General features: G+C 43.8%; 2 protein-coding genes across 3 annotated transcripts in view; one reads left to right on the top strand and one right to left on the bottom strand.

Moving 5' to 3' along the window:
- Positions 1-545: 545 nt before the first annotated feature.
- Positions 546-7,826, bottom strand: LOC126495472 (uncharacterized). The gene is made up of 4 exons (XM_050133052.1): positions 7,365-7,826; positions 6,885-7,249; positions 3,350-3,532; positions 546-1,605 (listed from the first exon to the last, which is right to left on the bottom strand). Exons 1-4 carry the CDS (start codon positions 7,824-7,826, stop codon positions 1,584-1,586), a joined length of 1,032 nt encoding a protein of 343 aa, XP_049989009.1. The 3' UTR covers positions 546-1,583.
- Positions 7,827-16,166: 8,340 nt separating this feature from the next.
- LOC126495469 (cytochrome P450 3A25) overlaps positions 16,167-27,672 on the top strand; it is a 27,487-nt gene continuing 15,981 nt past the window's right edge. Inside the window, exons 1-4 of one of the 2 annotated variants that reach the window (XM_050133049.1) lie at positions 16,167-16,350; positions 17,957-18,050; positions 22,118-22,170; positions 25,681-25,780. In XM_050133049.1, the coding sequence (XP_049989006.1) occupies positions 16,280-16,350; positions 17,957-18,050; positions 22,118-22,170; positions 25,681-25,780 (318 nt within the window). In that variant the 5' untranslated portion in view covers positions 16,167-16,279. The remainder of the gene's footprint in view (positions 16,351-17,956; positions 18,051-22,117; positions 22,171-25,680; positions 25,781-27,672) is intronic. The other variant, XM_050133050.1, reaches the window with a different exon arrangement.

Below are 27,672 nucleotides of genomic sequence, written 5' to 3'. Positions count from 1 at the left end.
CTGTCCTCAGTGAGGATGCTTCAGTCATCAGAGAGGAATCCTTCCAGGCCTGCGCCTGCGTGTCACTGCCTGGAGGAACCCAGAGGCAAAGTCCAATCAAAGGAAGAATTATCTCACTTCCTTTCCGTCTCACAGCCTATTTCTGAGTGAATTCAGGGTGAGAACCTGGAGGCGGGAGCCATGGAGGAAAGCTGCTTACTGGCTCCATCTTTGACTTGCTCAGGCTCATGCTTAGCTTCCTTCCTCATGTTCCTCATGTTCAAAAGACCCACCTGAAAAAAAAAAAGACCCACCTGATTAAGGATGGCAGCACCCACAGTGGGCTGGGCTTTTTTTGCATCATTTGTTAATCAAGACTATGCCCCCACAGACACACCCACAGGCTAGTCTGAGCTAGTTGGGTCTTTTTAGGGTCTCCTCTTGACCCGTCCTGCAGGCCAGGTAATTTATGGGTCTCGAGGAGGCATCACCTAGGAATAATGGGGTGGAGAGGGAAAGAGAACCAAGCGCGTAAAGAAAGACAGAGTCAGTCTGAGATGCGTCAAGGTTCCGTTTATTGCAGGCAAGATTTTTATTTTTATAAGGCAGTTTTGGTAGGGAGGGGTAAGGGTAGAGGGGAATGGGGGTTACTGTGTCCCAGGTCAAAGAGGAAGTAGCAATTTTCATTATGATAGAGCGTCTCGCGGTTATGCCATGCGGTTAAGACATTCCAAAGAATTTGTACCACATGCTATTCTATTTTAGCTATGCTCTTCTGAAACATACTGTTCTTAGGAAAGAGGATGCAAGACGGGCCAGTCTGTCTGGCCTGGGGGTCTCCTGGTCCCTCACATCTCCCCCTCTCTTTTATATAAATGAGCCAATCTGAATTTAGGATCTAGGTGCTGAAGCTTACAGTCCAGGACCGACGATTTTAGAGCCAGAGCAGACCCAAAAATTGATCCGAGCCTAAGCTGGTGCAATGGGAGCAAGCCCTCAGCGTGCAAGGCCTCGGTGTTAGGGGTTCTGTAGCTCTGCGGCTGACATCAAGGTCCACACATGAGAGAGTCTGAGCCTGTTAGAAGAGCGATGCTAGACCTTTACCCGTCCTTGGGTCATCCTCCCCACTGGGATTGCCCTGTCTTAGGTGGGCCTAGGCTTAAACAATTCTTCTGTCTTTGACTTTCCAGCCTTCTTCTCACGGGGTACATATATCTAAGGCACTATGGGGATAGATCTAACAAGGCCGAATTTAAAAATTTTTCCAAAATTTCCATCCTGGACCTGGGCTAGGGGTAAATCTAAGAGTGGAATGGGAAAAGGGTAGAGGAGAGGAAGGAGAGCTCTCCGTTCGGGGACCAGCAGAACTCGATTCCACCGACGCTGATCTCCTCCCAGAGATGTCCCCAGGTCCCCCAATCAGCAGATGGACTTGGGCATAGTCCCTGGGTGAAGGAAGGGGACTCCCTGGCCGACGGCCAGCGGGGGCGTTCAACGGCGCTGATCGACCGCCAGAAATGTCCCTCGCCTCCTTGGCGAGCTGTGGGATGCAGGTCTGATCATCAAGCACTTCTTCAGTCATCAGGCGGTGATAATGTATTTCATCAGGCTTTAAAGCGGAATCTACTTGAGATGTAATAAAACGGGTTAGACTATTAAAAGCCCAAGGCCCAAAGGAAATAAGCAAAAGAAGTCCCACAAGAGGACCAAGAAGGGGCAAAAGGTATGGCAGAATTCCTCCCCAAGCAGTCCATATGGGCTGGTTGAGCAACTCGCGCCGGCGTTTTATTAGTTCCTCTTGATGTTTTTTAATTCTATCCCGCACAACTCCTGACTTATTGGCATAAAAGCAACATCTTTCCTGTAAATCTAAGCATATTTCACCCTTATCTGTGGTTAACAAGTCTAGACCTCTGCGGTTTTGTAACACGACCTCAGCTAGGGAGCCTATTTGATCTTGAAGATCTTGTACAGATATATGTGTATATATATATAATATATATTATATATATCATAGTAATATCGTCTGCCAATTGTTGTGAAAGTTTGGAATACGAGGAAATAGCGGTAGCTAATCCAGCAGTTCCGGTCCCCAGGGCACCAGCAACACCCATTCCCACAAGAAGGGGAATGAATTGTACCACTCTTTTGTGTCTGGGACTAATGTAATCAAAGGTGGGGATAGGCACTGGTTCATCCCCTGGTATCAATTCGACATCAGGGAGCAAGGTCGCTAAGGAGCAAAGTCCTGTCCAATTAGTGGGGAGGGTGGTATAGGCCATGTTTCCTCCACATATAAACACATGACCCGCAGGAGAACATAACATAGAGGAGACATTAGTTATTGAATCACAAGAGGCAAAGGTTATGGTTCCTACATCTATATCAAAGGTATTATTTTGATAATGTTTATAAACACATATTGTCATATTAAATGCAACAGGTTGAACTTTAAAGGGAGAAATGAGAGAACATTTCTCAGGAACGGACTCAAAAGTACCATTAAAGGATGAAGGCAGAGCCAAAGGCCAGGAATTTCCAAAAGCGAGGCAGAGCCAGCAATCCTGAGCCAACCTAGGATTAGAAATATTTAGGGCAAAATGTGTGGCTTCAATTATGGCAAATGTTTGGGTGTCAATGTCAGTTCCTTTAGGTTTAGGAAGTAATAATGGATGGTAGTGGATCCGGGGAATTAGGGAGTCAATCCACTTTTGCACTTCCTCATGTACCTGGACCTCACGAACTGCATCCATGGGGCATCCTCCATCAGAGACATGGACAGGAGCAATCTTATTCCAGCAGGCGAGTTTGCCAATGGGGACTGTGCAGGAAGCTTGCGAATATTTATTAGTGGATCCTCAGATTTGAGGTGTAACTGACCAATCACCTCCAGCACTTCCTTTAAATTGTTGGTTGACTTTGGCAATAAAATAGCCTTTCCCTCCATTGGTGCGCTCTGAATATGATGAATAGCACCGTATGTTCATTTGATCTGTGTATACACAGTCCTTTGGGCAGGGAGATCCAGGGGAAAGATATTTGGGTTTATCAACACATATCCAGTGCTGTGTAGAACCTCCCGAGTTCTTAAGAACTTCCAAAAATGCTATCTTAATCCCACAGTCCACAGATTTAAGATGTGTATGTGGTTGAGACAAGGTGTTCCTCCCCTACAATCACAGGGGGCTCCATACAGCTCCTTGAGGATGGCACCAGGGTTAACGGGTTGGAAGCCTGCCAGGACATCTTTCCTCGGCATCATCGTCATCAGCATTATCAAACAGGGCAGCGAGGTAAAGATCCTTAACAATAGGGGTTTCATTAAGAGCAGCATCCTAAGGAATTTAAAACTTACCAAGCATAAACTTACCATGTGCATTCCTGACCTGGCTTATGGCAGCGAAGACAGAAGCAACAGAAAAGAACAATCAAGAACATCAAGGATATAACAAGAGCTCCGTATAGCGGATCTATGCCTCCGAAGAGTATTTCATGCATTTCTGAGTATCCATCTTGTCCAGGGTTTCTGCAGCAGGTCTGAAGGTGGACGTTTCTGTAAATTAAACAGAGAGATATTTCCTCAGGGGGCATGTCCCTGGGCTGGTTTGGTGTCAGAAAAGGGCTTGACCAGTCTGACCAGGAGCCATCTTGCTCCTTTCTCCTTGGAGTCATATATGGCAGCAGAGCCTTTACCCCAAATCAGAACTGGGTCAGGTCCACTCCACAGCCCTGTTATAGTGTCTTTCCATAGGACTTTGGCATATCCCTGATGAGTCTTGGGATGCCAATGTCTATCTGCTGCCGATTTTCCTTGCTCATCGAGCGTCAAGAAGTTTAGGACAAAGAGAGCTTGTGCAAGCACCAATTTTTGATTGCCCTTGTGAGGAAACAAAGTTTCCTGTGCTCTTAGCTTGTTGATGGTGTTCTTTAAGGTTTGATGGGCTCTTTCAACAATACCTTGTCCCTGAGGATTATAAGGGATCCCTGTAACATGCTTAATCCCCAGTGCTGCACAGAACTGTTTGAATTTTGAGCTGGTGTATCCGGGGCTGTTATCTGTTTTAACGGATGCCGGTTGTCCCAAAGTGGCCAGGGCTTGCATCATGTGGCCAATAACATCTTTGGTGGCCTCTCCAGTATGTGCGGAGGCAACAATGAATCCACTGAAGGTATCTATGGTGACATGAACATATTTGAGCTTCTCAAAAGTAGGGAGATGTGTCACGTCCATCTGCCAGAGTTGTCCGGGCACAAGGCCTCTTGGGTTTACCCCCAGGTGTGGGTCTGGTAAGTAGGGCAGACAGGTTTTGCATGATTTGACAATTTCTCTGGCTTGTTACCTAGTAATAAGGAACTTCTGGCGCAATGTTTGGGCGTTAAAATGATGGAGCCGATGTGCCTCTTGTGCGGCAACTATTCCCTGTGATTCTGAGATAAACACTTGGGTTGTTCTGGTGGCTTCATCTGCCAATTCATTCCCTAAGGCCAAGGGGCCTGGGAGGTCAGTATGCGCGCGGATGTGACCAATGAAAAAGGGGTGGTCTCTTTGTCTAATTAATTTTTGTATCTTGCAAAACATATCAAAGGTGGGTGTCTGGGGTTGAATAGTAGGGACCATCTCCAGCTTTTGCAAGGCTCCAACCACAAAGCGGCTATCAGAATAAATATTGACAGGGCAGTGCTCAAACCTTTGCAACACCGTTAGGGCTGTATACAATTCTACTAATTGCGCCGAAGAGAAAGGGGTGTCAATGGTGATTGTTGTACCATCAAGGACATATGCAGCCTTTCTATTTTTGGATCCATCAATAAAAACTGTCAATGCATCTGGAACGGGCTCCAACTTTGTATTATTAAGAAAAATGAAAGGAGTATAGGAGAAAAATTGAATCAACTTATCGCTAGGCAACTGAGTGTCAAAATCCCCTCTATATGAACAGGTAAGAATGGCCCATTCAAAGTGATGGAGGGCTAGCCATTCTAAATTGGTCTTATCATAAGGTTGTATAACTTTATCAGGTTCCTTGCCAAAATATTTAGTTGCAGCTTTTAAACCTTGCATTATCAATTGGCAGACCAAAAGAGGATAAATAGGGATCACTTTCCGTTTCGCAACGGGAAGATGAACCCAGAGAAGTGGGACTGAGGTTTGCCAGAGCAAGCCAGTCGGGGGAAAATTCAGTGGGAAAGATAATTAACTGCAAGGGCTGATCTGGACAATAGTACCCAATATGTTGGTTCATAATGGCATTTTCCACCTTTTTAAGTGCTAAAAGTGCTTCAGGGGTAAGCATTCTAGGGGATAATGGGTCCGAATCACCTGCGAGAATATCCTCAAGAGGGCGAATGTCGCCTTTTGTAAGTCTTAAATATGGTCGCAGCCATTGGATATCACCCAGTAATTTTTGAAAATCATTTAATGTTTTTAAGGAATCCTTTCTAACCTGAAACTTTTGGGTATATAAAAGGTCAGTGTGGAGCTCAAAACCCAGGAACAAAAAGGGAAATTGTGTCTGAATCTTTTCTGGGGCAATATGAAACCCTCGCTTCTGTAATGCTTGCACCATCATCACTGCTAGGGTGTGAGACTCTTTAGGGGTCTTAGTGGCTATTAAGACGTCATCCATGTAATGAATTATATACGTTTCAGGATACATTAGTCTAAAGGGATCAATGGTTTGGGCAACATATTTCTGGCAAAGGGTAGGTGAATTGGCCATACCCTGTGGCAGGACTCTCCATTGGTATCTAGGATTTGGCCCTATCTGATTAACAATAGGAATGGAAAAGGCAAATCTTTTGCAATCATCGTGATGAAGGGGAATAGAACAAAAGCAATCTTTGATATCAATAGTGACCTTAGCATAGCCCCGAGGAATGGCCACAGGCGTGGGCATTCCTGGCTGCAGGGCTCCCATAGGTACCATGGTTTTATTGACCTCTCTAAGGTCCTGGAGGAGTCTCCATTTTCCTGATTTCTTTTTAATCACAAATATGGGTGTATTCCATGGGGATGTGGATGGTTCAAGATGTCCTTGATCTAGCTGTTCCTGCACCAACAGTAGGGCTGCTTGAACCTTTTCTTGAGATAGGGGCCACTGATCTATCCATACTGGGTCATTCGATTTCCAAATTATTTTTTCAGCATGGAGTGCAGGAGGAGCGGTGGCCCTCAGGAAAAAGAATGAATGGGGGCAAAAGATTCCTGGTCTTCTCTAAGGCCCCGCCTATCTGTCTTTTGTTTAGGAATAATGGGTTGCTTTATTCCTTGTTCCTCCTTTCCCAGACCTTTCCTGGTAAAAATCCTGTTTTTAGCATCATTTTGGTGACCGCCTCATTGGGGCTCATCATGATGACCCCCATCTGGGTGAGTATGTCTCTTCCCCAAAGACTAATGGGCAAGCCATCCACAATGAAGGGCGTGACAATTCCTGTGTTGCCCTCTTTAACTCTCCATTGCAAGACTTTTGAACTCTGAAGTGTGTTTTGACTTTGTCCTATACCCTGCAAGTGAGTGGTTGTGGCCTGTAGGGGCCAACTCTGCGACCAGTGGGCTTTTGACAGGACGGTGGCGTCTGCCCCCGTATCCAGCAGACCAAGGAAAGGTTTCTCATCAAGCCATAGTTGTAAAGTGGGTCTAGTTTCTGTTAATTTTTGAACCCAATACACATCCGAGGATCCTGGTTGAGATTGGCCTCGAGTTTGTGCAACTGAAGAAAAATTCCCACAGAGGGGAAGGGGAAGGGCCTGAGCTATACGCTGCCCTTGTGATATCATAAGGGGTCCATCAGGGGCTGACACTAGGATTTTAATCTCACCTAGATAGTCATTATCTACTAGAGTAGGCATTACTGAAAGTCCTCGTAGGGAACTTGAGGCTCGTCCTATGATTAAAAAGAACATACCTGGGGGTGGAGGACCATGGATCCCGGTATCCAAAATGACTGTCCCTTCCTCTGGTGTTACAATCCGGGTGGAGGAGGAACAGAGGTCCAATCCTACGCTCCCTGCTGTTGCTCTGCAAAGGCTTGGGCTGGACGAGGATTGATGAACGGGTTGTAAGGCCCAGTCTGCGCCTGAGGGATCTGTTGAGGAGGAGGGTAGGGGCCCTGTAATGGGGCCCCTTGCCCGTTTCCCTGAACTGCAGGAAGGGGCTGTCCAGTGGCATCATACTTGGAGCGACATTCCTTGACCCAATGACGCCCTCGCTTACAGCGTGGGCATAGCCCAGGCATGGGCGGTTTAGGCATGCCATACGCTTGTGGAGGGTCTATATTATTGGTCCCTTCAGTGCAATTTCTGGCAAAGTGTCCAGGCTTTCCACATTTAAAACAAGATTTGGAAATATTTTGTCTGGCAGCCAAGGGGTGAAGCGCCGCACCCACGGCTAGGTTTATGGACTTTGAGAGTTTATGCTCAAAGGAATCAACATCATTGCAAAGCCTGATCATGCCATTAAGGTCAATAGTTTTCATTTTTCCTCTTAAGGCAGCCTTGCAGGCAGAGTTAGCATTTTCAAATGCAAGCTGTTTCACAATCACATCATCAGTGCTATTTTCTCCTAGGATCCTTTCTGCGGCTTCCAAGAGCCTACCCACAAATTGAGCATAAGGCTCATTTGTGCCCTGTATGATCTTAGAAAGGGAAGTTCCCACTGAGTTAGGAGGGGGGATGGCGCGCCAGGTGGCCAGTGCGGCTTGGGCAAGCTGATTAAGGAGCCCAACAGGCAGCGCCTGCTGCTTGCTCTCAGTAGCATATTTCCCTCGTCCTGTCAGTTTATCCAGGGTCCATGAGGCTGTTGCCACATTTTGTTTGTTAACATCTGCCTGGGTTTCCAGTTTTTCCATCAGTTCGGCTCTCCAGGTTAGATATTGGCCACGAGAGAGCACTGATTGAGCAACTTTTGTCCATTCACTGGGGACGAGGTTTCCTCCCTGTCCTAGCCCTTCAAGGATAGACAGCGTAAATGGGGCTGCTGGGCCATAATTCTTAACCGCAGAATGCAGCTTTTTTAAATGTTTTATTTTGAGGGCTTTGATGATGTGAGAACCACTAGTACCACTTGTAGTAGGGTTGCTAGCCTCCACGTTATCTTGTGTCTCTTCTGCCTGAATCTCATCCTCTTCTCCCTCAAGGGGGGGGGCATATCCTCATCCTCCCCATCCTCATTATCAGTGGCAGAGGATTCTGCCTGGGTACCAGATGATCTAGTCATCACTGGAAAGGTGAGATGAGACTTATTAGGGGCAGAACGAGCCCTGGTATGACGAGCTTTGGTAGGCCTAGTCTGGGGGGACTCATTAGGGGCCCTCAGCGGTGTAGGGGGTAGTGATAAGGGTGTCAACAAGTTGACCTGTAAGGTCTGAATTTGAGTAGTCAGGTCTTTGAGTTCTTTCTGCAAGGAAATAACGCCTCTCAACTGGGTTATCTGGCTGGTAAGAGACCTTTTAGTGGCCAACAGGTTGTCAATGCCAGGGGTTTGAGGAGGCAAGTTAGCAGGAAAGGGAGGGGCAGATGGCTGAGCTAGAGAATCCTGGGGGGGGTGCATAAGAAGGGGGCTGAGACCATTTTAATCTCTGAAGGCTATTTCCTTTTTCTCGGGCTTTTATGGGAGCTACGAAAGGCGGATCATATCTCTCTCTCTCATAGGCAGTCGCCTCCTCTTTCAAATCCATCTTCTCAATAGAGTCTAGCCAATCAATACTATCTACTCTATGGATAACAGGGTAAAGGGAGGGAGGAGGAAAAATGGCGGGCGTAGAAGACTTCTTAGTCAAAGGCTGATGGAGATTTCTGTCTCCAATCTTTTCATCCAAAGGAAACGGAGCAGAAGAATTTATCCCCTCTCTCTTAGATGAAAAAGCCGGAGGCACAGGTTTAGTCTCTTTGGGACCTTGTTCAGGAGGTTGGGCGGCCCCCTTAAATTCCTGGTCAGCGGAAATGAAGTCTTCAAAAAGTGCCAGGAGATGTGATATCTTTCCTTCTCTTTCAGAGTCTTTAAGAATATCTCTAATTATACCATAAAAACTAAAAAATGATTCAGGGACCTCTTTTCCATTTCTCAGTAATTCATTGATACACTTTCCTACTTTATTCCATGTTAGGGGGTGGATGTCCGGGCCTTGTAGAACCATCCAAGGACATTTTTCCTCCGTATAACAGAAAAATTTTAAGAGGTCCTTTTTTTTTTTTTTAACGCTTATTCCCCTCTCCCGCAATGTGCTCTTTACCTCCTTTATAAAGAGGGCCTCTTTAGAAGCCGACTTCCCCATTATTAATTTGAACAGCAGAACTCACCTCAAGACGCAGCACGAGCGATGCAAGACGTCTCTACCGATGTACGGTCCGGATCGCTTTTTCTCCTCTTAATTGGTGCTGTCCGGTGACCACCGTACCTTGAGCCCCACGTTGGGTGCCACTTGACCCGTCCTGCAGGCCAGGTAATTTATGGGTCTCGAGGAGGCATCACCTAGGAATAATGGGGTGGAGAGGGAAAGAGAACCAAGCGCGTAAAGAAAGACAGAGTCAGTCTGAGATGCGTCAAGGTTCCGTTTATTGCAGGCAAGATTTTTATTTTTATAAGGCAGTTTTGGTAGGGAGGGGTAAGGGTAGAGGGGAATGGGGGTTACTGTGTCCCAGGTCAAAGAGGAAGTAGCAATTTTCATTATGATAGAGCGTCTCGCGGTTATGCCATGCGGTTAAGACATTCCAAAGAATTTGTACCACATGCTATTCTATTTTAGCTATGCTCTTCTGAAACATACTGTTCTTAGGAAAGAGGATGCAAGACGGGCCAGTCTGTCTGGCCTGGGGGTCTCTTGGTCCTTCACATCCTCTTCCTAGATGACTCTGGGATTACTGTACTAAATTTACAATAAAATCTAGCCAGCACTGAATATGCGTCTAAAGCAAAACAAAAACAAAAATAGAGCAAGAGAAGGAACTAAATTCCTTGGCCCATCTCCACATCAAGGTTTCTTTTCTTTCAAGAGATGGAGTATTGATATTTGGTCCAGGAAATATGAATGTGATTTTTGAATCTTTACTCCATCTCCAGGGAAATTAAATTTACAATCATGACTTACATGAAGTTGTGCAATTAATAATTCCTAGTTTCTAATTCCTGAAGATCTGTCTATCTACTTTTTGTCTATGTACTTTTTGTCTATGTCTACATAATGTTTGTTGATCATCTATTATTTTATCTATCTGTTCTACTTTTTGTCCATCCATCATCCACCCCCCTGACAGCAACACCAGATTCAATTGATATTGTGAATAATTTTGTCCAAATGTAGTCCCTTTACATTGATTTTGAGGACTGATCCCCAGTTCAGCCATTCTGCATGGAGAATTTTCTCCCTTCATCCCAAGTGAGTGGTCTATTTATACCTCTAAGAAATGAAACATTTCTCTCCCAGTTTCTCCCACAGCCCTGCTTTAGCAGTGTACCATAGTAGGTGGAGAGAAGTTTGGAGCATCTGATGAACAATGATTTGCTTTGAACTGACACATTCCCTCCTAGAGAAAGGAAGGAAGCTCCAAGGATTCAGGAAGTAAACACTCTAATGCTGAAACTAAGAAGGTCTGCATGACTCCTCTCCAAGAAAGAAAAATTAAACACTTGCTGAAGAGAGAAGAACTTTGGGACCAGCCACTCTTCCTGGAGGAGAGACTGACCTGTCCAATGTCTGCAAATTTTACATTGTGCTCAGAGATGTGGTTTGTGTGAATTGTCACCTATCCCAGAGTGTGGTTTTGGATATGTAGCTGCCTTTGAGTGTGGCCTGATCCAGTAATCACCCCTCACCTGTATTTCTGTAAGTGACCCTAATAAGCTTGCTGCTTTACCAAGTTGCACTGTGGAGGAATGTTTCTGCCATCTGTTCTTTGTTTGTCATATGTGGTGAGTAGGGGTTACCTTTGCCTTACACAACAGCATCTAAAACCAGAGCCACCTCATCCACAGTTGAAGCCCCTCTCTTGAATGAAAAGCCATTCCTGTAGTCCTTTCCAGGGAGCACAGCTTCAGGAATAAGTTAACAGAGCAAAATACTCCAGGGGGAGCATTTGCACCATGGAAAGAAACTATCTCAAATGCTTTACTGTTTATATCGTTGAATCATAAGAAATTCCACGAATTATTATTTAGGATTGTCATTTTGTTCAAGTGGTGAAAGTAAGTCTTAATGATGTGGAGGATTAGAATGATTTAAAATCCCTTGCTGTACCTGTAGAACAAGATGTACTGTATCCTGCTTCTGTAATGCCCTTACTTCTGGCATCAGTTAGGACACTCCCCCTCTTGCTTATCTTGACAAACAAGTTATAAAACAACGAACTCCAGCTCACTCATCTGAACATGGAGAGACAATATTCACCACCACCCCCAATTGCTCTGTGACCCTTAGAACTATATTGTCTTACTTCCCAGGTGAGTTACCAATAGTGTGAGAGAAGTGCAAAATGCCCAAAAAGGCTGCAGACTGAGGAGATGTGGCAGGGAAGAAGATGGTGGTGGTGGTTGAGACTAGCAGTCAGCCAGAATATGTTGCAATTTGAACAAAATCAATAGCAATGCCTATCTCATATTTTCCTACAATACTAGCTCACTGTCATAAACTTTGTTAAATATTAAACAAAAAAACTCAGCTAACCTTGTAAGTTTAATGTTATGGTGCCACTAAGCATTGAAAAGGGGACTTTAGTTCACCCTGGAAACTCAGGCCTTGGAAAAGCTTTAGGGCTGGCCACTGACACTCAAGATCACTCTGATTCTTTCTTCCAGAAAACATAAATCAAAACAGAACCTTAGAAAGCAGTTGCTTTCTGTTAGCCAACCATTCCTGATCAAGGCCCTGCCAGAGATGTGGTTAAATACTCAGGGAAACTTCATTGGAAAAAATGGATTTTTCCTTTGCCAGGGGCTATCAATTGCAAATAGCTTCTTGGTTAGAGGTGGGAACCCCTGTCTACTTCCCCCTCGCAGTGCTAATACTCAACCTGGCTTGAAGCTGTGCAGGCACTGATTTGTTTTGTCTCTGTGCCGAATAGTTTCATGTCACCTTGACACAAGCTAAAGTCACCTGAGAGGAGGGAGTCTCAGTTGAAAAATTAAAAAAAAAAACTGACTTCATTGTTAGGAGAAGCTATGCCCACCCCCTCCCCCATCAGCTGAGGCAGGCTGATCTTCAGCTTCCAGCCTGAGCTCGCTCTCTTTTCCGCCTTCCTCTCAGAGAGGCAGCTTTGCTTCTGCCTCTCTCCCCACTTGTCCTCTGCTCCCCCTTTCTCTCTCTCTGTCCTCTTCTCCTTCTTCCCCCTGCCCCCTCTCTCTCCTCTAAGTAATAAATATCCAATTCTATTCTGTAGGATGTGTCTGTCTCTGTCTCCTGCCCTGCCACCATGTGTCTCCCTGCCTGGGACCAGCCACTACTCAGAGACTGGCAGCCATCTCTGCCTGGTACTGGCTGCTCCCAGGGCCCTCTGCCTGCCTCCACATGGCCCACTACCACCATTTGGGAACCTACAGCATTTCTGCTGCCTACTGCCACTGGGGATCTTGCAGCATTTTTTTAAAAAATCATAACATTCATGATATCCAGCTATAGGGATTTTCTTAATTAGTTATTGATGTATTAATGGGGGAGGGCCCAGCACATTCTGGATGGTGCCACCCCTGAACTGGTTGTCCTGGGTTCCATAAGAAAGCAATCTGAGCAAGACAAATTGAAGAAGTTTGTAATCAGCATTCCTCCACAGCCTCTGCATCAGCTCCTGCCTCCAGAATTCTACCCTGCTTGAGTTCCTGTCCTGACTTCCATTGATGACAAACAGTAAGCCAAATAAATCCTTTCCTCCCCAACTTGCTTTTTGATTATGGTGGTTCATTGTAGCAATAGTAACCCTAACTAAGACAGTCTTTGTGGTAGTTTAAAAAGTAATGGCCCCCATAGGGAATATCACTACTAGGAAGTGTGGATTTGTTGGAGTAGGTATGGCCTTGTTGGAAGAAGTGGGTCACTGTGGGGGTGGGCTTTGTGGTCTCCTATGCTCAAACTACTCCCCGTGTGGGACACAGTTTATGTCCCTACCAGTGAGGTATGAATTGGGTACCCGGACCCTGGAGGAGAGAAATGGAGATGAGAGACATGAGAAAATGGACAGCAAGTCTGTATTTTGATCAAGCTGCAAATTATTTCTTTTTCTCAGGAGTATTATATAGCAAAAGGGCAGGGGGTGGGTAGCTTGCTATGCAATTGCTCTAACTGGAATGCCAGGTCTGGAGACATTCTTAGCTGACAGGAAAAGATAAGGAAATGCTGAGGGTCTGGAAATGTTAACTGACAGGGGCAATGCTAATTACTTCTGGGGCCTGGGACCTGTAGGTCTGCAGGCATTCTTAACTCATGGGGAGAGATAAGGAAATACTGGGTTATTTCCTGGGCCTGGAACTTGCCCTACAGAGCTTCTGGTGAATAGCTTACTTAACTTGTGAACTAAGATGGCTTGACTATAACCAAATACAGGCCTTTGTTCCCGGCAAATTTACTACCCGTTGCCTGCAGATCAAGACGTAGAAATCTCAGTTCCATCTCCAGCACCATGTCTGCCTGCTCACCACCATGAGGATAATGGACTAAACCTCTGAAATTGTAAGTCAACCCAAATTAAATATTTTTCTTTATAAATGTTGCCATGGTCATAGTGTCTCTTTAGAGTAATAGAAACCCTAATTAAGGCAGTCTGTTTTTTTTTTTTTTTTTGAGAGAGAGACCATTGAAGTAGGGTGTGAAGGGAGAGGAGGGGGGATCAGAGAGGAATTGGGGAAGGAGAAAACAGGATCAAAATAAATTTTAAGAGAAAACTTTAATAAATTTTTAAGGAAAAGGTAGATGTTTGAATGCCAAAAACAAAACAGAAGAAAACTTCACCTACCTCTTGCTTTTTATAGTGCTGACTTGCACATACTTTGTTGAATATCAAAGTATGATGTCAGCTCATTCAGAAGCCTTGGTTAGTTCAGACTTTAGTCAGCCTATCTCAGGCAGGTGGAGATGTTGAAATTGACTCTCCTCAAGTACAGACTAGGAATAACAACTATACTTACCATAAAAGGCATTTAATGGCATGTCTATAGATTATTATTTTTTTAACTTATTTATTTGTTATGTATACAATGTTCTGTCTGTGTGTATGCCGGCAGGCCAGAAGAGGGCACCAGACCTCATTACAGATGGTTGTGAGTCACCATGCCAGTGAGATTCTGTTATATGAAAGCATTAGCTCCATGTCATTATTGGTGGCTTTTCCATAACTGTCTTTAGGTTCCATTTCAATGTACACTGCCTAAGGAAAAGCTGTCAAAGGCATCTTTGCCAAGGCCAGCACTGGAGTTGTTCCTAAGGCTGTGCATTTGGGCTGAGCCAAATCTCTCTCATCAGAGTTTCCAACACAAGTGAAGACAAAGTGAAAGTCGTGAAGTTTGTGAGGTTAGATGAAGTCTTTGTTTAATATTTATGAAGGATTATCTCAGGCCTATGGTTCTACATGACAACAATCAATACTTGTCATAATTAGTGTCTTAGCTCTAATTGCAAGAAGTTCTAGATGGCAGATAGCTTTAGTCACCTGCTGTGGTGCTTTGAAAGAAAATGGCTTCCAAAGGCTCAGATATTTGAGCACTAGGTCCCTAGCTAATGCAACCAGCAAATTGGGAAGGATTAGGAAGTGTGGCCTTTTTGGAGAGTAGTATTTGAAACTTCTTCCTTCCTTCTTTCCTTCCTTCCTTCCTTCCTTCCTTCCTTCCATTCTTTTTTTTCTTTTGAGACAGGGTTTCTCTGGGTAGTCCTGACTGTCTGGTAACTCACTCTATACACATGACTATGCTTCCTGGGTGCTGGGATTAAAGGCATTATCCACCACCACACAGATCCAGCTTTACGATTTCAAAAGTTCATGTCCTTCTTAGCTTTCTCTCTGCTTTGCAGCTCTTGTTTTAATATGTAAGCTCTCATTTACTGCTTCAAATCTATGTTCATGAATATCTTAATAGCCATTGTTAAATTGTGTGACATTCTCTATTCCCAAGTAGTAGGATGCTATGAGCTCAGTTCAAAATGACCAAGAAAGTGGACTTTGAGGTCAGTTGGAGGTAGGTGTCTTCGTTACTTTGCTATTGCTAATGAAGTGATGTTATGACCAAGGCAACTTATAGAAGAAAGAGTTCCAGGGGCTACAGTTTCAGGGGCTTAGTCCATGATTATCATGACAAGAAGCAAGGCAGCAGCAGGCAGGCATAGATTTGTGAGTTACAAAGCCATTTTATAACAATTTTGGCCACACTAGGAGTATTTTAGGAGGTGTACAGTGAAATATTTACCTGGTGTGATGCTGACTCAATCAGCAAGGTTCTTAGAAGCCTATTCAAAGACAAGCACAATGCTATCTACAAAATTACAATTCATCAGAATTCTGTTTCCTGCCTTCGCGGTTCTGTCTTGGATGCTCCTTTCACCTCTTCCTGTCTCTGTGTCTATAAAGTGATAATGAAAATACCACCATAACATACTCCACAGACTTGATAAGGCTCTATTAAAAGAGACATAGTGACTGCAAGTGTCTGGCTGTAAATGAGATGTTTCTATCAACTCTCCTATCCAAGGCTACAGTTCCCTAACACCTTAGAAAAGATGGAAGAAAGAAGGCAAGAGCTGAAGGATAGGAAATAATGCCATGAAACGTCATAAAGAGAAAATAAATGTAAGAGTACAGGGAAAAACAATGGAATTTTGTGCCAAGGAACAAAGGAGTGGAGAATGGGAAGTGATTTTCAGTTGTGGGTTTCACATCTTCAGGAACACATGGGGACCTTAAAGGAAGAAGGCCTTGCATAGGCAAAGATCAGTATCTACAGTTTAACTGTGTGGACTTAATGTGTTTTGGAATTAGAACAGCCACTGACACAACTGCAAATTAGAAGAAAGTAGTACCAATGGATTTGAGCTTTTGAAAAAACAAATAAACACAGAATGCAAACTCAAAGGCCAGAGCAAGGAAATTCATGAACTTTGACACTTTCACAGTGCCATGTGGACAGAGCACACCTCCAAGTTCGGGCAGTGTGCCAGTGGCCCATCTACTGGCTGCAGCCCTGACACCTCCTCCTTTCCCAGAGCATTAAACACTGCAGACTAGCCTCGCTGAGCATTCAACACTGTATCTCACTGGATCTCAGCTGGGCACACCAAGACGCTCAGTTGAGAGGGAATCTTGGAGCCAGAACTACTGAAGGAGAGCTGAGATGGAGCTCATCCCCAACCTTTCCACAGAAACCTTGGTGCTGCTGGCTACCAGCCTGGTGCTTTTCTACATGTGAGTAGCTGCCCAGGCTCCTCCCCTACCTGTAACTGGATTTGGTGTAATATGCAGGGCACCACTTCCTTTTCCTGTTGAAACAGCCAAAGAGATCATGGAGGGGAAGTGGCAAATCAGCACTTAGGTAGTTCCTATCATCTTTGGCCATCCTAGGAGCTCCCACTCAGAACTCTATCTAATCTTATTGCTCAGAGGGTTTTGTCTATTCTCTCTGTGCTCTTAGCTGTACTTGATACTCGAGTTTCTGTCTTGACTTCCCAGATACAATAGACTGCAACGCAGAACTGTTAGGAAAATAAGCCCTTTCTCCCTATGTTGCTTCTTATACATTAGCAGTCATGGCCTTTCCAAGGATTTGAGACTCCAAGAGCCTGTTTGTTTAGGTGTTTTTTTTTTCTCATTTTCTTTTCCTTCTCTCCTTTGTCAGCTTAAGTGATGTGTATATGAAGGGTGCCCTGTGGATGTGGGTGTTTCTTTTTCTCATCTGTCACACCTTCCAACCTGATTTACACAAAGTCACACAGTGCCTCTGTTCTAATTTTCTTTCTAATATTGTGATAAATACCATCCATGAACAAAAGCAAATTGAAAAGGAAAGGCTTTGTTTCACATAACAGCTTACAGTTCATCAAGAAGAGAAGCCAAGGAAGGAACCTGAAGGCAGTAACTGAAGCATAAGCCATGGAGGAACACTGCTTATGGGTGTGTTCCCCATGGTTCACTCAGCCATCTTTTTTACAACCCAGAAACCAATGACACCATAGTGAACTCAAGTCCTTCTACATCAATCATTAATCAAGAAAATGCCCAGGACTTGCCTACAGGTCAATCTGACAGAGGCAATCTCTTATTTAAGGTTGCCTCTTCCCAGATGACTCTAGCTTGAGTCAAGTTAATATAAAACAAACAAACAAAAAACCTAATTTGCACAATACCCAAGATCTTGTAGAAAGGTCAACATCTGTTCTTCTCTTCTCTGGTCCTTATACGGAACACAATTCCTTCCAACAACCCGTGTTTCTACCCTGCAATATGGAAACCACTTAACACTAAAAGCTTTTGTTGCTGTTTTCTTTGATTCATTGTTTATTTGTTAATAGTAAAAGGCATCCAGCACAATCTTCAGGGAAGAATCCCAGTTGCTAATCAGGCCTTGCTGAGGTGCTCTGTAGGCAGATTTTTCTGTCCCACCTGCCAGCTCCCAAATAACAACACAGAGACTTATTATTAATTCAGAAAGCTCAGTTGATAGCTAGCTCTTACAATTTAAATTAACCCATTTTTATCAATCTACATTTTTCCCTCAAGGCTTTATTACCTTTACTCTACACTCCCCCTGCTGCTTGCTTTCTGTCTGGTTGCCATCTCTCCTCATCTCTACTCTTCTTCTTTCCAGTGTCCTCTCTGCCCTAAAAATCCTGCCTAGCTTTTGGCCATTCAGCTTTTGGGATTGTAGTTGCTTATGTTTTTACTGTTATTTGTTGCCTAGATGATACTTCAAGGGTTGATTCTTGCAGCTATTGAGTCAATGACTGACACATGTCCACCTGTGTAAAGTCACAATGGCAATCCCGACAACTTGGATTTCTCTGTTACTTTACAGATATGGGACCTATTCTCATGGTATTTTTAAGAAACTTGGAATTCCTGGACCAAAACCTCTTCCTTTATTTGGCAACATTCTTTCCTATCGTGAAGTGAGTAGTGTTTAAGTTTTTCCATTCATTTTTTTTTCTGCTTTTGGTATTTCATGAAAGGGTTTCTCTGTCCAGCAGCCCTGATTGTCTGAGTGTCCTGGAACATGCTGTATAGACCAGGCTGGTCTCAAAGTCACAGAGATCAACCTGCCACAGCCCCTCAAGTGATATGGGAGAGTCTTCTGTTTTGTGTTGATTTCATTGGTTAAATAAAGAAACTGCCTTGGCCCTTTAATAGGACAGAAAATTAGGTAGGCAGAGAAACAGAACAGGATGCTGGGAAGTCACCATAGTTCTCCTCTCTGAGATGGATGCAGGTTAAGAATCTTTTCTGGTAAGCCACCACCTTGTGGTGTTACACAGATTATTAGAAATGGGTAAATCAAGATGTGAGAATTAGCCAGTAAGAGGCTAGAGCTAATGGGCCAAGCAGTGTTTAAAAGAATACAGTTTCCATGTAATTATTTTGGATAAAGCTAGCTGTTGGCCGGGAGCTGAGCTGTGGGAAGTGGCCCATAGTTCCCCACTACACTCAAGTGCTAGAATTAAAGGTAGTATGCACCACTGCAGCTATTACCTGCCTTCTTTATCATTTCTTAGAGTTGTAATTCCTTCTAAAATTAGATTTATCTATTTTCTTTTTGGATTATGAGTATTTGTGTGCACTTACGCCTGTGCGCCACATGTGAGCCTGGTACCTGCAGAGGTCCAAAGAAGGTATCAGGTCTCCTAGAACTGGAGTTACAGATGGTTGTAAACCACCATGTGGGTGTTGGGAAATGAACTTGGTTCCTCTGCTAGAGCAACCAATCCTTCCAACTGCAAAGCTATTTCTGGGGCCTTTTTGGAGACAGGGTCTTACTATGTAGCCAACTTGGTTTGGAACTGTATGTCGATCAGACTGACTTTGAACTCTTAAAGATCCTCCTGTCTCTGCCTCCCAAATGCTGGGATTAAAAGCATGTACCAACACACTCAGCCCAACTACAACTTCTTATGCATCCATTTATGGATCACTTCCATAGATGCAAATGCCAGTCCTTGGTAGGAAGTTCTGGGGTGTCAGACCATTGGAAACTGGTGTCCAACCAGGAGAGAGCTCAGGCTTCCTTTTAGGGTTTGCTGACATTGCTTAAAACTGCCAACTTGCTTTGGTTAGAAAAGTGTGACCACAGTTAGAGCCTGGTGTTCAGGACTTCACACACAGGTTGTAAGGAGCAGCAGGAATCTAGGGTTTTCCTCAGTGGAGCCTCTAGGAAGGCACACGTTCCTAAGCCAGCACTTATGGGAAACCATGCCTGGTCACGGTAGCACTGTGCCAGCCTGTGTGAACTAGACTAGACTTCACACCTGACTCTGGAGCAGCATTTGTTTTCTTCTTGCTGGCCAGCTCTGCAGCATCCGGGCATCAGGTTGTCTGTGTATTGACTACAGGGAACTCCCCCTTACCAGAAACCTCTCAGGGACTACTAAGTCCCCTGTAGTTACTTCAATGGCTCCATGCAGGCTTTAGTACCCAGGCCATCTTTGGGCATTTGACAGAATAATGGTGTTCTGTGTAGCTTCTTTTTCTTCAAGGCAGCACGCTGGGGGCCAGTGTGAGCAGGGTGTGGTTGCAACTGATACGAAATGGTGCTTGTTTCCCACCCTCAGATACCACAGCAAATTTTGCTTTTCTATGCAAAGGTGAACTCACTTCATGGAATCACCATATGAAAGATGATTTAGCAACAATTACCAAAAATTTGGTACCATCTACAATGAATGGCTGATTCTTGTGAATAGCCTGGTCTAACCCTGGCCCGAGGCTGAAGCCTGGCCAGAAAGTAATGAGATCAACTTCCAAGCGCATGTGGCCTGCTCTCTGCTAAGATTCTATGCTCCCAAAGACCCCAAATTGTCTGTCAGATTCTATATTTTATAACTAGAAACTTACTGCAGGCCTGAGTTCTAAATGAGGCCTCCATCACTTCATGGATTCCCATTGCTTCATTCTTCACATAAGATTGCATGTGTATATCCTGTGGGAAGGAAATACTCCTGAGTGAAAAAGTGAGAGGTAAAGCCAGGCCTTCAGGCGCACATCTATAACTCCAGCCTTCTCAGGTGAGCTCTCTAATAGACGTTCCTCCAAGAGCTAGAACACACTTGCTATAGTGAAACTTCTTTTATTTCCTTATGAGGTCTTGGGTAGCCAAGACTTGGCCTGGAACTCACTATGTAGGGAAGGATGACTTGAATTTCTGATCCTCCTGTCTCCACCTCCCAAATGCTGGGATTAAGGGCAGGAGTGGCCACGACAAGCCTCCGAAGATGCAAACTAGGGCTTTGTGAGAGCTTGTCAGGTGCTGTGCCCATTGCACTACATCACAGCTGTACCTTGGTGATAGGAAGCCTTCATTTCTCAACTTTAGTACTGAAAAATGAGAGCCAGTGAGTTTCCTTTCCTCTGCCCTCCTGTAGAAAGAGCATCTCCATTTGTCTGTGATTTCCATAGTCTTCACTCATTCTCTCACGTTGACACCTTCTGTATTGTTTCTTTTTCACCTCTTTCTAGAGGTGCTTCCCCATTTCTGTATTTATTTATCTGCTTGCTAATTTATTTATTTTATAGCTGTAGGTACCAACTATCACTGCACAGCCCATGGCAACTATCAAATTTGTGATACTCCTGCCTCCACCTCTGGAGTGCTAGGATTTGCAGGCATGTGTTACTCTCTTGTTTTATTTTTAAAAATGTATGAATGTTTGCCTGATGTCTGTCTGTATACCATCTGTGCACTATCTGAGGAGGCCAGAAGAGGGCCTCAGATCCCTAGAGCTGGAATTACAGATGGCTGGGAATTAAACTTAGGTCTTCTGAAAGAGTAACCAGTGTTCTCTTTTTGTTTAGTTTTGTTTTTGTGTATTGCATTGTTTTTTCCTTTCTTTTTTTATTAGATTTTTTAAAAAAAATACCAATCCAAATTCCCACTCCTTCCCCTCCTCCCATTCCCTCCACACACCCTCCTACCCCACCCCCTCCAATCCTAAGAGAGGACAAGGCACCCTGCCCTGTGGACAATCCAAGGCCCTCCCCACTACATCCAGCCTGAGCAAGGTATACATCCAAAGAGAATAGGATCCCCAAAATGCCAGTACATGCAACAGAGACAAATCCCAGTGCCACTGCCAGTGGCCACTCAGTCTGTCCCAGCCATACAACTGTCAACCACATTCGGAGGGACTGGCTTGGTCCTATGCTTGTTCTTTCCCTGTCTGGCTGGAGTTTGTGAGTTCCCATTAGCTCAGGCAAACTGCTTTAGTGAATGATCCCATCACGGTCTTGACCTCTTTGCTCATATTCCAATTCTTCCCACTCTTCAGCTGGACCTTGTGAGCTTAGTCCAGTACTCCGATGTGGGACTCTGCTTCTGTTTCCATCTGTTGCTGGATGAAATTTCTTTGGTGATATTTAAGATAATCATCAGTCTGAATACAGGGCAATGTCAGTCCGGGCATCTTCTCCACTATTGCCTAGGGTCTTAGCTAGGGCCGTACCTGTGGACTCCTAGGAACCTCTCCAGAGCCAGGCTTCCCATTAATCCCACAATGGCTCCCCCAATCAAGGTATCTTTCTCCCTTCTCTCATATCTGTCCCCCCTCCATCTTGACTGTCCCATTCCCCCAAGCTCTCCTCAACCCTCCATCCCTCTCCCCCCCCCCCCACTCCCATGCTCCTAATCCTGTCAGGTGACCCTGTCTGTCTCCAACCCCCAAGTGGTTCCATATATGTTTTTCTTTTATAACTTAGTTTCTGTAGGATCATGAACTATAGGCTCCATGTCCTTTCTTTATTACTATAGTGTTCTAAACCCCCGAGAAAGTGCAAGAACAACTTAAACTCGTTATTCCAGACAACTCCTCTAGTCTCCCCATCCCTTCAGATATCTCTAATGATAACTTGCATCTAATTGCCAATGGTACAGGCAGCCCAATTTTGTGAGACTTGAGTCATTTGTGCCCTAGTTAGGAAGGGTTAGTAGGTAACAGAACAATAGCAAATTTCATTTTACTTCTCTTACCAGGGTACATGGAAATTTGACGAATATTGCTATAAGAAGTATGGGAAAACATGGGGGTGAGTCTTCTTAAATCGGCTATTTGGAATACTTGTTAGGATAACACAACTCCCATAGGTGGACAGTGTCAGGACACAGTTCTTGGGGTAAAGCCTTTGAAGGTTTGTTCTGATAAAGATGATACATATCACAGGCATCAAGTTGACCAGTGTGAATTCAGTTGAGAGTGTTGTCTGTCATGGCACCCTCTGGGATTTGGTGACCCTTGGGAACAGCTCATTGCCTCTTCCTTCTCATACATCAAGTCTATTTTTAAAAATAGAAAGTCCTTGTTTTTTACTGCTGAGTAGTACTCTAATATGTATATATTCCATACTTTCTTTATCCATTCTTCAATTGAAGGGCATCTAGGTTGTTTCCAGCTTCTGGCTATTACAAACAATGCTACTATGAACATAGTAGAGCATATACTTTTGTTGTATGATAAGGCCTCTCTTGGGTATATTCCCAAGAGTGGTATTGCTGGGTCCAGGGGTAGGTTGATCTCAAATTTCCTGAGAAACCTCCACACTGCTTTCCAAAGTGGTTGCACAAGTTTGCATTCCCACCAGCAATGGATGAGTGTACCCCTTTCTCCACAACCTCTCCAACAAAGGCTATCATTGGTGGCCTGGGTCTGAAAAAGCCTGGGATAAAACCGGTCTCGCTGAACATAGCGGACAATGAGGACTACTGAGAACTCAAGAACAATGGCAATGGGTTTTTGATCCTACTGCATGTATTGGCTTTGTGGGAGCCTAGGCAGTTTGGATGTTCACCTTACTAGACCTGGATGGAGGTAGGTGGTCTTTGGACTTCCCAGAGGGAAGGGAACCCTGATTGCTCTTTGGGCTGATGAGGAAGGGGGACTTGATTGGGGGAGGGGGAAGGAAATGGGAGGCGGCGGTGGGGAAGAGACAGAAATCTTTAATAAATAAATAAAAGAAATGCAAATCAAAAAATAGAAAGTCCTATGCATACAGTCATGCCAGTGTCAGGTCAAATGTGGAATTGCACTGTTGGGTCCAGAAAACAGTTTCACCAGGGTCATTCGCAGCCTCCAGCTCTTACAGTTCTTCCAACCCCATCTTCCAGGATGATGCCTGAGCCTTGGAGAAGGAAGATGTGCTGGCTAGTTTTGTAGCAACTTGATACAAGTAAAGCCATCTGAAAGAAGAGAACCTTAGTTAAGAAAATGCCTCCACAATATTCACTTGTAGAGCATTTTCTTAATTAGTTATTGATATGTGAGGACCCAGTCCATTATAGGTGGTGCCACCTCTGGCTTGGTAGTCCTGGGTTCTATAAGAAGGAAGGCTGAACAAGGCAAGAGGAGCAAGCCAATAAGCAGCACCCTTTCATGGCTTCTGCAACAGCTCCTATTTCCACAACCCTGCCCTGTGTGAGTTCCTGTCCTGACTTCCTTCAGTGATGAGCTGTAGCATGAAACTGTAAACCAAATAGACCCCTTCCTCCCTACCTTGTTTGGGTCATAGTGTTTCATCACAGCAATGATAACCCTGACTAAGAGAGGGTGTGACAGAGATGTCCCATTTAGGAACGAGCACACCACAATCTTATTTTATGCATGTTGACTAATTGTGGGTCTCTATGCTAAACAACAGTTCTCAACTGTTGGGTCATGACCATCAGAGAAATACGTATTTCTGATTGTCTTAGGAACCCTCAAACATAAGTTTATTTTTGTTGTTACTTTATAATTTTAATTTTGCTACTGAGTAGTATTTCAGTTCCTAAGATCATTGAAAATATGTATTTTCCAATGGTCACAACCCACAAGTTGAGAACCACTATGCTAAAAGAAGCTTCTCTGATGAGGGTTGAGACCTGAGCTAATATATAGGTGTAAAAAGACTTTTGGAAGCTGGTTTATTATTGTCCATTTTGGGCCTGTGACCGGTCTAGCCACACATGATCAAGTCAGACAAAATCCCAGTATGATGAGGGGAGATGGTCAGGAAGTCCCACCCCTAGCTGAGAAGTTGGCAAAGCATGGCTAATAAGAGAACAAGGATGGGGCCCCTGAATGGCTACCCCATGCTCCAATAGATGACCCTATGCACAACAACACACTGGCAGCATTAAGTAGACAGAGTAGGTTAGAATAAAAGAAAGAGCACATGAAATTGGAGGGGAATAGTGATGGTAGGGATTGGAGGGGAGGAAATGGGAATGGTCTTCTAGCCATCGCCAATAGCTTGTCAGCTAGGGATGGGAATTCCAGCCCACTTCCCTTTTCTATGCTGGAACTTTTTTCTGGCTTGAGTTTAAGAAGTACTTGTGCGTGCTGTCATAACCACTGTGAGTCCATATGAGTCCAGAAGACAGTTTCCTTATTGTTTTCTGCCTCAAGCTCTTAGAATCTTTCTTCACCTCTTCTGCTATCATCTTTGAGCCTTGGAAGAAGGATCTGCTACTATCACTATGCAAACTAGACATAGCACTGAATGTACTCCAGATGACTTGTCTGCAGGCTCAGGGATTAGTATGCCTCTCAGTGCTCATCAGCAGAGCTCCTTGCTTCAGTAGGTCATGACTGACATAGAGACCTACAATGGTCAATATGCAGACAAGAGGCTCCAGATTGCTCAATCTTATGTGGGGCATCTGTATCACTATTTTGATTTTGGTCCATTATTAATTTCAGGATAAGAACTTTTGCTAGAATATATGGATATTTCCTGTCCATTTAATTCTGCTGACATTGGAGAAGAAGTGAAGGGAATGTTTAAGCCACTCTTTACTCCTTCAAAGTTAAGCCTTCAGCAGTTTTGCTGAGTGGCTGAGCTTGTGACAAAGCCCTTCCCTGTCAGAGGCTTGGAGAAAGTGCTGTGAGACGTAAGTTAGTGGGAGGAGGCTCTGCCTCTTCATCTCCTCTCATCCATCCCCAGAAACCATAGATCTGGCCACAGGATCTTCTGAGGTAAGGCAATCCTTAGAGACCATGTGATTCAATGCTAAGCAAGGCTGTGCTGCCCTCTGGTGGCCCCAAACAGCTGTTCCTGCAACATTATTAGGAACGCTGATTAGTTTCCTCTGATACACTCTGTTTTGACTTCAGAATCATTTATTCATTTTTCTGAATTGTTTATATCTCTTGGGGTGTCAAACCCAGTGCCACACATTTGACAGACAAGGGTTCTACCACTGAGCCGCATGCCCAACAGAGATACTGAACTATTTAAACATGAAAGAATGGTATTGGCAATAACCATGTATGTTTGCCTAGCCTAAACTGATGTACCAGTGTTTATTCTTAATAAGGATGTCTTTGAAGAGCTGTTTTTATCCTAAGGGTCTCTTCCCTGCTTTAGCCACACTGCCCTTCATTTCACAAGACTCCAGTGGCTTCTATAGTCAGAATTTGAAGTAGGAGTTCAGGTTACTGTGCTTTATAGAGCTTGGGGTGTGGCTTGTGCAGCCTTGGGGATGGATTCTGGCATCCCAGGTGTAAATCCAGGTGCAGAATCTGACTTCTGAGGTTCAATCCACCTGTTTTCCCACCTCAGGTTATACGATGGCCAACAGCCTGTGCTGGCTATCACGGATCCAGAGATCATCAAGACAGTGCTGGTGAAAGAATGCTACTCCGTCTTCACAAACCGTCGGGTAGGTGTCCTTTTTGAAAAAAAAAATATAAATCTTTACTATCGTCTTCGTTTTAATAATGTTTTATTGCTGTGAATAGACATCATGACCATGGCAACTCATAGTAAATAAAACATTTAATTGGGGCTGGCTTGCAGTTTCAGAGGTTTAGTTCATTGTCATCATGGTGGGCAGTACAGCAGCATGCAAGCAGACATGGTGCTGGAGAGGTAGCTAAAAGCTCTACATCCGGATTGACAGGCAGTAAGAAGAAAGAAACACTGGGCCTAGCTTGGGCTTCTGAAACCATGGGTCTCACCCCTAGTGATACCCCTCTTCCAACAAAGCCATACCTCCTAATCCCTGTCAAGCAGCACCATTCCTCGATGACCAAGCATTCAAAGCTATGAGCCTATGGGGACCATTGCTGTTCAAACCACCACAATTATCCACTTTTGTAGGATAATGGCTTAAGATGTATTACATTTGTTTATGCTGTGGACCATTTTTTAATGATGCAAAGATTTTTTTTCCCCTAGCAAATATGTTATAGTGGCCATGGATCACCTGTCTTTTCCCCGTGAAGTCTCATCCATTTTTCTTTCCATGGTTGTGCTTTTGGGGTCAAGTCTGATTATATTTTGTTCAGCTGTCTTCTTTTAATAAAGTTTTATATGTCCCTGCCTCAACTTTCAACCTCTCAAGTGCTGCTGTTGTGGGCTTGTGCCACTCTAGTTGGCGTATGTAGCTCTGAGGATCAAGCCCAAGGCGTTATGCATACTAGGCAAGCACGCTGCCAACTGAGCTCCATCCTCAGGCATGCCTAACATTCTTGTCTTTTTAAACAACATGTGCCTATCGTTTCATACTTTACATTACTTATCTATGATGTGTTTGGAATTTGGAATATAAAGTATGGAACTCAGGTAAAGTTTCATGTTGCACCATCCATGTCCAGTCCTTTACCTGTTTTCTGAGGCAAACTGTTCCCTCCATAGAATTCTTTCTAAAGAATTATCAAAGCTTATTCGGGGACTGAAGAAATCACTTAGTGTTTAAGACTACAATTCAATTCCCAGAACCCACATGATAGCTCCCAACCATATGTAACTCAAGTTCCAGGGATCTAATGCTCTCTCCTGGCATCTGAAGTCACTGAACACATGTAGTGTACAAACACACATACAGATAAGCACACACAAAAAATATAAAAATAAATAAATCTACACATTTTTAACATGTTGACTGTATTTGTATAGGACTTTTTCTCGTGCTTTATTTTCGTCCCTTGAGCACAATGTCTTTTTATACTCTAGGGCCATACCTTCTTGAGAATTGAATATTTACATCATGTGGACTCATTCTACCCAATTTTTTCTAGAGTTTTTAGAAATATCATTGGCCCTTTATCTTTCTAGCCAATCAGACCAAGCTTGTCTATATTGATAATGATCTCAGTTTGTTAAAAATTTGAAGTTGACATGAGACAATGAACATTTTCTGTGTTCAATCTTCTAATACATGACTATTGCTTGCTCCACACTTTTAGATTTATTTTGATTGCTACGTGGAAATTTTCTTTGAGCTGAAAGACTTGTACATATTTTGTTATACTAATATCTTAAGTATAAATGACTTATAATATGTCTGGGCATGGTTGACAATTATGTATTATTCTTGAGATTTTTTTCAATATAATTGCAGTTAAGTACAAACACAATTGATTTTGAATTGCTGTTGTATCATAGAATAATTGCCAAACTCATTATTATTCCTAAGAATTTTTTTCTGTGAATTATTTGATATGTTGTACACAGACAATTATGTTGCCTGAACATAAGAATAACTTTGCTTATTACTCTGGAGTCCATATTCTTTCTAGCATTGTTGCATTAGTTGGTACCTCTAGGGTG

Source organism: Alexandromys fortis, unplaced genomic scaffold, assembly GCF_014885135.2.
Source record: "Alexandromys fortis isolate MF-2015 unplaced genomic scaffold, M_Fortis_MF-2015_v1.1 scaffold_501, whole genome shotgun sequence".
Classification (NCBI taxonomy): Eukaryota; Metazoa; Chordata; class Mammalia; order Rodentia; family Cricetidae; genus Alexandromys; species Alexandromys fortis.
The sequence above is the reverse complement of the archived record's forward strand: the minus strand, read 5'-3'. Positions and strand labels throughout refer to the sequence as shown.